This window comes from Centruroides vittatus, unplaced genomic scaffold (genome assembly GCF_030686945.1).
Source record: "Centruroides vittatus isolate TY-2023 unplaced genomic scaffold, ASM3068694v2 scaffold_769, whole genome shotgun sequence".
NCBI classification, from domain to species: domain Eukaryota; kingdom Metazoa; phylum Arthropoda; class Arachnida; order Scorpiones; family Buthidae; genus Centruroides; species Centruroides vittatus.
The window spans coordinates 35,097-45,812 of NW_027122717.1; the positions used below are offsets into that span (position 1 = coordinate 35,097).

The 10,716-nt window shown below is 36.5% G+C and overlaps 1 protein-coding gene across 6 annotated transcripts; it reads left to right on the forward strand.

Annotated features, from left to right (window-relative positions):
* The first annotated feature begins 3,090 nt into the window (after positions 1-3,090).
* Positions 3,091-10,024, forward strand: LOC136989899 (LIM domain only protein 3-like). 6 transcript variants are annotated; one of them, XM_067288199.1, is made up of 5 exons: positions 3,091-3,268; positions 3,337-3,573; positions 8,334-8,589; positions 8,824-8,949; positions 9,410-10,024. In XM_067288199.1, exons 3-5 carry the CDS (start codon positions 8,339-8,341, stop codon positions 9,618-9,620), a joined length of 588 nt encoding a protein of 195 aa, XP_067144300.1. In that variant the 5' UTR covers positions 3,091-3,268; positions 3,337-3,573; positions 8,334-8,338; the 3' UTR covers positions 9,621-10,024. The 6 variants fall into 6 exon arrangements, with proteins under 6 accessions (XP_067144300.1, XP_067144296.1, XP_067144297.1 ...); XM_067288195.1 differs by having other exon boundaries at positions 3,337-3,495; XM_067288196.1 differs by having other exon boundaries at positions 3,337-3,495; positions 8,337-8,589.
* Positions 10,025-10,716: the final 692 nt, after the last annotated feature.

Below are 10,716 nucleotides of genomic sequence, written 5' to 3' on the forward strand. Positions count from 1 at the left end.
AAAATAATAGAAAATATTTAAAAATTTTTAAATTACATACACTTTAAAATATTTTAATAACTTATTATTATGAATAAATAAATAAATTATAAATAGGGCTTTAAAAATAGTTAAATTGCTATAAATTATTTAGTTTCGCTAAATAGCAGCCAATTATCTAGTACATGCCAAATATACAGGTTTTTTTTCCTTGGTTTTTTGTCATTCTATTTTGTTAAATAGTTATCAAATTACTAATTATATGTTTTAATAACAGTTAATAATTTAAGGATATAAAAAAATTAAGTTTGATAACTATATTTGGGTCATGTCTTCAAACTGGTTTCATACTATTAAAAAAAAGAATATAAAGAGAGTGTTATAAAGCTTCGATCTGCGTTGTGAAAGACACTTATGAGCTTACAAAATAAGTTTTAAATTATAAAAATATTTAAAGATAACATTTTTTATTGAAATTTGGTTTAATTTAAAATAGTAATTATTATACATCCATAATTATTATTTGTAATTAAATTTTTAGACGCTAGATGGCTCTGTGCACAAATTACTTTTAGCATCATTCATGAATTAATTTTAACAATTTCCATTTAATTAAATCACGAAAATTAATAATTTTAATCAATAATTAGAATCGTGTGATGGTTGCGGTATATAGACAGGAATAAAAGAGGTCAGTTTAATGCATGATTTCTACAACAGATGGCGACGTCGTCGACTGGATTAATTTCATAATTGCCATTTTTCGAAGGAGAGTCAGCAGGTGCTTTTATGTTTACAATAGAAACATCTGTTAAAAATAAACATCTGCTAAAAAATATATTTTAAATTTAATACGTGTAATAACTATAAAATCTGCTGGGAATAATGGGTGTGGGAAAATGCTCTAGATCCCGTCTCATATTTCGTTCTTCGGTTAGTAAAAGTTAATCTTCCTCTGGATATGGATTTATTGGCAGTCATGGAACGAAGAGCTTAACTCGTCCGTAGACATTGTTTGGTTTCTCAGACCTTCCAACTGTTAAAAAGTTGCGTAAATAAGTTTTAAAAAAATCTGTTTCAATATCACCTTACCATGTTTATCATAGTTTACAAATTTTTAGGCATTTAATCCTTCTAAACAAAATTACTATTGTCAAAAATCTTTCATAAAAGTCCATTTGTTAAATCTTACTAATGCCTCTATATAAATTTTTAAGATCAGTTTAATGGATTCATATTTACAGGTTGGGCAACGTTTTTGTGCGTTTGAGTATGAATCATACCGAGTTTGGACCGTGTTTTTTTTCTTTTTTTATAAAATTGGTGAAAAAGTAAAAAAATACGATTACATTTTTTCGTTTTATAGTGGTCAACTGACTTTCGGGCTATCCTGTATATTTACAATGAATTTTTTTGTCTTCGTTTGCTTCTTACGGAGATTTTAACGGTATCGTTAATAATGTTAATGTTTTGAATTGGATCCTAGATCAGTTTGGCTTTCTCCAAAATCCAATTTAAAATAGCAACAGTATCTTAAAATAGTTTGAAAACTTTAATTTTCTAAATAATAATTTTATGTAGAATGTCGTGGGAATAGTTTATTTACGTAAGAACCGTTACTTTTCGAAAGATCTTAAAAAGATCAACGATTGGAATCAATATTGCAATAGAAAAACATAATCGTCACGGCGTAATCACAGAAGAGTCCTTTGACTTTTTTAAAGGGTTTAATGAGCAACAATCAACTTTGGTGTGTCTAATTGAGGGAAACATCACCGTCCGGATCTGCTAACCCCCATACCCATGCTAGATTACAAATAGGTAATTTATACAGATAATAAATTACAGAATACGATAATAAGAAGGCATTTCCAATTACCTAATCCCATAAAAGTGTAAAGACTTATAAACTTTATATTGAACGAATTCAAGAAAAGACGTGTTAAACATAAAGAAAGAAGAGGTTATTGCAAGACATTCTTAACGGTTTGCCGTTAATTTAGATGCTAGAGCGATACGAAAAGGAGAAGAGACCAGGGGCGCTACCCCGTTAAGGTCTGTGCTTCATTAGGCACATTGTTCAATTACTCCACTGTAACAATTTCCTTAATAACGGCTTCGTCAATAGATAAATTTCAATTTATCTAATGGTGTAAAGGTTTTAATGAAATGACCGTCGTCAGAGTAGAATAGGAGCAAAGGGGGAGGGAAAAGGATTCTTTATTCCTTTTTCTTTTCTCCCCCTCACAGTTCGTAATTAAAGGTTGAGAACAAATACGATCTCTTCTCCGTACCAAATTTAATTATTAGAGAGAAACGTTCGAATTGACACTTGGGAGATAAAGTTTAACTTGAAAACGTTGATAATCTAGACCAGGGCTGATCTAGGATGGAATAAGTATCACGGGGATTCCAGCTCCCCTCCTCTCACTAATACTGCAGATAGGATAATTATATTGGGATTGTTTCCTTTTTTTATTTTACGCGGGATTAAATAATTTAAATCGATCTTGTTTTCCTCTCTTAACTAACTATTCTGGGATTTATCAATGAAGAAATAAGAAAAGCATATTTAAAAGTAGGTTAGATCGCAGGTTGGTTATAAATTTTGGCATATGCCGTAAAAAGGATTTGATAAGAGGAATCAAATCAAGATCGATCCCAATTTTTATGGCGATAGAAGATAATCGCGTTACCACCGAAAAAGATGGAAAAATATTTAAGGAAAAGTTAGTAGAAGTAGGGTTATTTTTACAGAAAAAAATATGTATTCCATTCTTGTTTTCAGTGCAAATAATCTGTAAATCTTTTAAACAGGATATAAAAAGGAAATCCTAATAATATTTGGGACTAATCCATTTATTCCCGAAGATGGGGGAAAAATAGTCAATGATCCTTTCAAATAGATCGGCTGCAAAAATAATAATAATCAATTTTATATATTTTTGAACATTTCCAACGCATAAACCGCACAAAAAGACTAAATTAACCGCACGAAAGAAAGAAAGAAATATTTTTCTAAATAAAGAAATCGTTCGCCATTTTAAAAACCGTTCGATCACGTGATCTGACATCGCCGCGTCTCTCACGTCATCGCTCACGTGACTCGGTGACGTCTAGCGCGGTGAGTTGTGGGAAGGTCGGTTGGACGCCGCACTCGGCGCTCAGCTGGCGATCGGTTCGAACGTTTTGTTTCTGTTTACCTACCGAATTCCATTTGTAACGTAAGTTGCCGCACTTCTCGACATTAGCCGACGAAGATGTACTGATCGGAAGGTTCCGTATTAAGGTAAGACTGTATTTTATAGCTTATTGAGTTAGATATTGTGTAATTTGTGGATGGTGTTATGTGTTTAGGCTTAGGCGGAAACAAGAGTGTCGAAATGTTCGTCTGCGGGCAAATACGGTGAACGCTACCGGAAAATCGCTACCTTTTTAACTACAAAAAGTGTGGAAATTCGTCGAATATTTCCCGTAGAATCGTCCCGAGGAGGGATGTGAAGACGTAAATGTACGGTAACGAAATTCGTTTACTTTAAATTACGCTGCGGAGTTCTTATTGGAAGAAAGGAGGTGGATTGACTCAATTAAAAAGTAGGAAAAGTTTATTTGTAGTGGATGAGAAATTTGGCACGTGCCTGGAAATATGCCGATATTATCATTAATTACGGGTCGGGCGGTTTATTAGTTGCGCCGTTTTCTGCCTTCCATCTTTATGCCAGCTGTTCGTAATTTGGCAATGGGTTTGTTTCATTCGGTGTCTGGTCTCGGCAGGTCGATCTTAAACGTATTCAAGTTTTCTGCTCACGCATCGTCTTTACGTCCTCTTTTCTTGCAACGACCTAACCTCAAACTGCTTTAGTTCTTTTTTTTACCTCCACTTCTCGCTATCGTAATAAAGAGGATGCAAAGTAGTAGCGCCAGCCGGAAGGGTTGTTTCGGGCTTTGGCTCTTCAGGTGAGAGAAGAGCCGCGGCGCAGTGTTTTCAGCTGCGAGCCACCCGTTGTTTTATAAGCCAATAAAACAAGACTGGTACATCCATTTCGCTAGCACCATCCCCTTTTCCATTTACGCCCTTCCCCGCTGACGACGATAAAACAAGTCGCATTTGCGCTCCTCGATGTCGTCCTTTTCGTAATGGAGAGAAAGACGTTGATGGGAAACGAACGCCGGTGCGGTGGGGAAGGCAAAAAAAAGAAGAGATTTGTACGGCGAAGGCTTTTAGCAAGCCAGTTGTGCCAGCTTTAATGACACCTTGGCGGTAAGTGGTAGGCTAAACGCGGACCCGGTTCGATCCTACTAGGTAAGAGCCTCTGGCAGAACATTACGGTGTGATGGCCTCTTTATCTTATTACCCGAAAAGGGACGCATTAACGAACGCCACCCGTGCTTTTAGACCCACTCTCACCTTCAACCTCCAGGGAAAACGGTAAAGGCCCGGGTGGCGCGCGCGCGTGAGGAAACCGCGCTTCCATCAGTTATCTTTTTTCGCTTTTTCTCCATACCGGGTCGGATGTTTTATCCATAACATTTTCTCGGACTTTTCCCCTCATGTAACATTACACTCCCTAGCGAGTTCGAATCCTTTTACCATTTGTATTTACGAATTGCAAAATAGTGTATTCGCTACTCTGGGATTGCCGGTGTTATTCTGTTCCGCACACGTTGGTTTCATATAATAGGATTCCGCAACGACCGGGATAATATGGCACGGGCTGATAGTTTGTGTAACGATGTGCCAAAAACGTGCATTAAGGAAAATTAAGATGCATAGATGATGCATCGGTGAATAGACTGCGCCGCTAGATAATTGAAGTGCGGATGGTTACATTCTGTGCTGCACTCGATTAAAATCTCGCTATGTTTTCTATAGCGATTAATTAAATGCGCTGCCGAAGGGAGGGTTGTAACACTTGAGTCACTCTCCTCACTTCTGGACGTGACAGGAGCCGTCCGTCAGGTCATCCTGTTATTTACTTTCTGCTGGGAGGAGGACTAGATCCAGTCAGAGTGGCGGACGAGATAACGATAGTCACACGAGACCAACGATTCATTGAAGGGGATGAGATTCGAAAACAGTCATTCGCTTCAATCCCCTCTTCACTGCTAGGTTTCGGCGCTTTGTAAGCGTGTTCGGCGCATTCTCCGGCAAAAACCTTATTACCCCCCTCAGCCCTGTTTGTCCCGTTCTCAATAAGCCCTTCCCGTTTCTCCCGTTCGTGATAGCTTTACGGTTCGCTAGACCGAGCTGCGATGCAAGAGAAGAGAGAGAGAGGGGGATAAGCGGCGAGACGTATAATGGACGTCCGAAGTGGCCGAGGCATTATTTTTCCATTGGTCGGAAACGCGACAGCAACTCAATTTACGGTGAGACTGTATATAACCCGAAATAATCCTCCTCCTTCGGACTGGACATAAATCGCTCGGATTTTCTTGTCCCGCTCTCTGCCTGCCTTTTACCTTCATCGATCGATTGCACTTGGAAAGATCTCTCTCCCGTTTTTCCACGTCTCCTTTCTCCGCCAATATTCCGTCCCGACAACTCACTAAAGTCCGAACGAGCGCAACGCGTTTACCTACATTGATTTCGCATCCCGTTTGAAGCGGCGCTAGACATCACGCTATTTCTCTCCAAAAACATTCTTCCACAACTAATTTACATTAAATGTTATATAGGATATTTAAGTGTTCCTTCTATTTTTTTTTTTTTATTTTTTTCCCAATAGCTTAACACTACTAAAAACCGAAACACATTCCGGCACTTAATTCTCTTTCAAACATTAAATTTTAAGTTTAAAAATTATTCTTTGGTACCATACAATCGATATTAGCCGAATTTTCTATTCGGCATCACTCCAAATCTATCGAATTCGCCCGATATATCATCCACGCAGAATGAAATCTTCGTTTGTACCCTTTTCATTACAGAACTTTGCTATATGGAAGTTTCGTGTCATTTATCCACTCGTGCCCTCTCATCTGACAGGATTCTCATTTGCCTGTAAAATCCTCCATTCTCGTCCACCTGGTAATGACCGCTTATCTTCCATGACATCGCTCGTAGATGGTGCACTAGAAGCTAAATCCTCATCGATGGATACAGTAATCCCATCCCCATCACATGACTAATCCCGATGTTTACACCAGCTGCTACGAACAGGTGACGGTGTTAGCGCGAGACCTGTCATATCCACAAACAGTCTCACCGAGAACCATCACTTTCATAATGGTCGGGGCGCTTTACACCATCGTTGTAAGTGTGCGCCATATCAAGTTTTGTCAGGGGAACAACTTATTACTAATCTCCTGTAATTTTCTCTTACTTTGCTCGATTCCTTTTCCCCGTTTTGAAATACATCGGTTATAAAAAAAGAGAGAAAAAGAATATTTTAAAAGATCCAAAGAAGAAAAGGTTACTGTTAAAAGAGAACGAGAATGAAAAATGTGTGGTTTATATATAAAACACATTATTATTTTTAATTAATACCAACTACTGTAAAGTATAAGAATGTACTGTACAATATAAATGTAATTTGAACAATGAATATAGGCCTACTACTGTGAAGTATAGAATATTGTATAATGCCTTGATTCATATGTATGTCGTTTAGTTTTCTATCCGTTGATTTAGGAAGGGAGAAATATATTAAGTCTAGGAAAATGAAACCCATAAGTTAAGCTTTCCAAATGAATTATACTAATTTTGCAGAATTGGATTTTATAACATGTAAATCCAAGCGTATTCAGATTTCTGTACGAAAGTTTTTGGCATGTAATTATTAATTGCGCCATATTAATTGCAGGAAACAAAAAAACAGTTTCGTCACGTAGCAGTAAAACATACTCTAAATTGCCTTGTCTCTTTAAGGAAATGTATGTAAACTATTTTTGGAAAATATAAATTACGATAAAATCTTTCTTTTCTGTAAAAAAAAGAGGGAAAACATGAAGGAAAAATTATTTTAAATAGCAAAGATCACGCAAATTACTAAGGAATGCAACATGAAATGGAAATTGAATTACTTCCTTGAAATTTGATTTCAAAATTTAAAACAAACTTTTGTTTCATAAAGGATTAAAAATACTTTCTTGTATTTTTAAATAATAAAAACACAATTAAATATTATTAAACGTATTTTATTTTCTTCCTTTTAACGTTTTGACGTTTAAATAAAATTTTAGCTATTTTTTTTAAAGAAAAAATAAATCCGAAAGGGAATGCTTATTATAAGAACAATTGAAGCAGTGATTTTGGTGAGCAAAATTGAATTGTCCACGTGGAAAAAACGGAAATGGAGCAATAATTACTTGACTAAAGTCCGAGGAAAAAATATCTAGGATCCAATTAAGAACAAATTTAATTGACAATTCAGAAATTCAGATAAAAGACTAATGAACAGGAAGAACATGAAGTTGTAAGAATGACTTTCCCAGTTACCTAATAAAAATAAAAAATGCTATTCATGTAATTGTCAGTTTTGAATTCATGTAACACACCTTTATTTATTTATTTATTATCGAAGTAAGTTGTTTATGATTTCATCTACGCCTACCTCTTATGCAATTGTATTTATTGGCATTTTTCTTTCCTTTTCCAGTTAAAAAAAATATATATATAGAGAGAGCCTTTTGTTTATTCCTATATTTTATAAATTAACTTGGATTGTATATATATGTATTTATCTACATTTTTTACTTTATTCAGACTTTTATCTTTATTTTTCTTCTAAATTTTTGCCTGTATTTCGAACGTTTGCATTTTTCTCGTTGGTTTAATTGTCCTTCTTATTACCTTTTTAGATCTTTAATTTTATTATTTTCGTATATTTTGACCTGCAATTTTTCACGGTTTTTGTTTTTAGAATGTAGTTACGTATTTATTATTTACATCGTAAACCTTGCTGTTTCTCTTTACAATCGCTGAAAGAAATTATTTGAAAATGTAAAGATGCATCATTTTGTCTGAAAGCTCTCTAACAGCAAATATGAATTTTATTCGTTTCAATATTGTTGAACCATTTGGCAGCTGTTTACATATATTTTTTGTTGTTGAACGTATGATATAATTCGTTGTTTCATTTCTGTAGGATTTTTTTTAAAATTTATCTTTCTTCGCTACATTAAGATCTGATAATTGATAAAATAAAGAAAAATGTTTTGTTTGGAGTTTACTCTCGTGTATCGGTTTGTAATCGTTCTGGGAAGTAGAGTCCAAATGAACCATTTTCCGTAATGATCAGTCAGATGAAGCTGTGTCAATTAACAGACAACAAGTTTGAATACGTTAAAATAATAAGATTAACATTTGTTTTCTTCTTGTATTGGTTTCATTTATTTAGTTTTCTTTATTGCAGAAGGCATGGAAATGAAGAGTGACGTCACACACCACGTGGCAAAAGCGCCTAATCTGGGAAAGGCTGATGCCATAGGCCACTTTGACTGTTCGGGATGTCGAAAACCGATTCGAGAACGTTACCTGTTGAAGGCTTTGGATCAGTTCTGGCACGAAGACTGCTTGAAATGTGCCTGTTGCGACTGCAGATTGGGAGAAGTGGGTAGCACACTCTTCACCAAAGCCAATCTCATTCTCTGCAAAAGAGACTATCTAAGGTGAGTGCAGTTTGGACAGATAAAACTAGAACTCCGCTTAATGACATGATTTCCTACACTAAATGAACCGACGGTTGCGGATGTGGAGCCATTTCCCATTCCGCACGTGCAGTTTCCTGTATTCGTGACTGTCTGGTCTTGCAACTATATCTGTCTTTCCTTAACTGCCTACGCACCCGTTTCTGTTTTGATGAGGACTCAAACAGTATTTTTTCTTTACTATATATCCATTAGGTTGTTCGGGACTACCGGTTTGTGTTCTGCTTGCAACAAAACTATTCCTGCTTTCGAGATGGTGATGAGAGCTCGAGGAAATGTCTATCATTTAGAGTGCTTTGCCTGTCAGCAATGTAATCACAGGTAAGAATTATTAGTATTTAAATACGTATATATCTATTTCTTAATCATCTGTTTTAACTTAAAAAAAACATTTGATTGATTTTCATAGTAAATAAATAAGAACCAAATTACATATGAACAGCTGAAATATCAATAACTAAATTCAAAATGAATTTAGTTATTGATATTTCAGCTGTTCTCTTTATTTTATTTATTGGATTCAATTACTCTATCATCTGTAATTTTATTTTATATTATTATAAGAATATTTGAATTTCTCCGTTTTTTGCAAATAGTTTATCACTGTCCTGTAAACAAAGCATGAATGAATTAAGGAAATTCTGTTAATCTTAAATGAATAGAATTTAACATAGTTTTAATCAAATTTAGTGTAGTTATGTAATCTATTTCTACTTTGACAAAACTGAAAAATTCAAAGCACAGACAAAGGCAAAGTTCTACAAGTTTCATTCTTTTTCAGGTTCTGCGTAGGCGATAGATTCTACTTATACGACAACAGTATACTATGTGAATACGACTATGAAGAGAGAATTTTATTCTCTCATCCTCCCTACACATACAACAGCCTAGATCATCTGCAAAGACAAATGGACAATCTGACTCCAATGCATCACGATGATGCATCTAGCGGATACGGCAGTCCCAGTTCATTGCTCAGCGAAGGCAAGTAAGAGCTCCTAATTTAAGGACATAAACTCTACAAAAAGCTCCAAGCATGCTGCCATCATGCGGATGTTAGCCGTACTAAAAACTGTGTACAGGTACGCACAAGGTGATTCTTCACTGTGGGTGACTCACATCTCCCTTCCCTATTGTATGAATTGCACCTGTTGTACAGAAAGTTTGGTGTAAAGGTGGTTTTTATTGTACGCGTCATTAACGCGACGTTAAGGTCATTGACGTTGGTGGACTTCTTTAAAGTTCTTTTCTCGATGCAGCTCTGGAGAAAAACGGCCGCGAATGCCGCTGACCTCTATCTTTGATCTTGACGCCGCGTCAGCGACGCGCCCAAGTAAAACAATCATAAAGGCATGATACGTGTAGATATTTCGAAATTAAAAAAACATCGTTCCAATTTTTTAGCCTGTTTAATTTGTGAAGTTTCTGGAAAGTCGCCATTTTAATTGATAAGGAGGAGGCAAAAGTCGAATCAACTCTAATGCCGTATGCCCCCAGGCCATAGTAACCATCAGATAGGAAGATGATTGACGACTGGGATGTGGAGCGTGTCGAAACCCCAACCAGGTAGACAGGGTGGTCTTGGCAGGTAGAGAGCCCTCCAGTGGATGAAGCGCCAGTACGCTTATCTCTGTCAGCTTGAGGAAATGAGTCGTGAAAGTTGCCGGCTCCTCTTCCTTTCTGAAGTCTGTTATGGAGGATTTTTAACGCTCGGAACATTATATCACCGAAGTTAAAATCAGACTTTTCCTTCTCCCATTGGTGATTTTAGTCGTTCTTTTCTCCTACAGGAGGTGGCGGGGAGCGGAATAGAGGGGGAGTTTCTTCGCTTGGTCGAAAATCCCGTCAACGCGTGCCTAATTGAAAACGTCTCGCGCCTGGTGTAACGCTGATAACGGATGCCAGGCTCGTCACTTGTCGTCTACCTCGTCTGCTTCGAGTCGTCTGAATAGTTCCGATTGGATGGCACGTGGCGCGAGATGAAACGGGTCACCAGGCGGAGTAATATCGTGATTCATTCCTGCCGTATTTTGAAGGGAGTCACTCCAGATCAAAAGGAATTGAAAGATGCGATTTTTTAATGTTTTG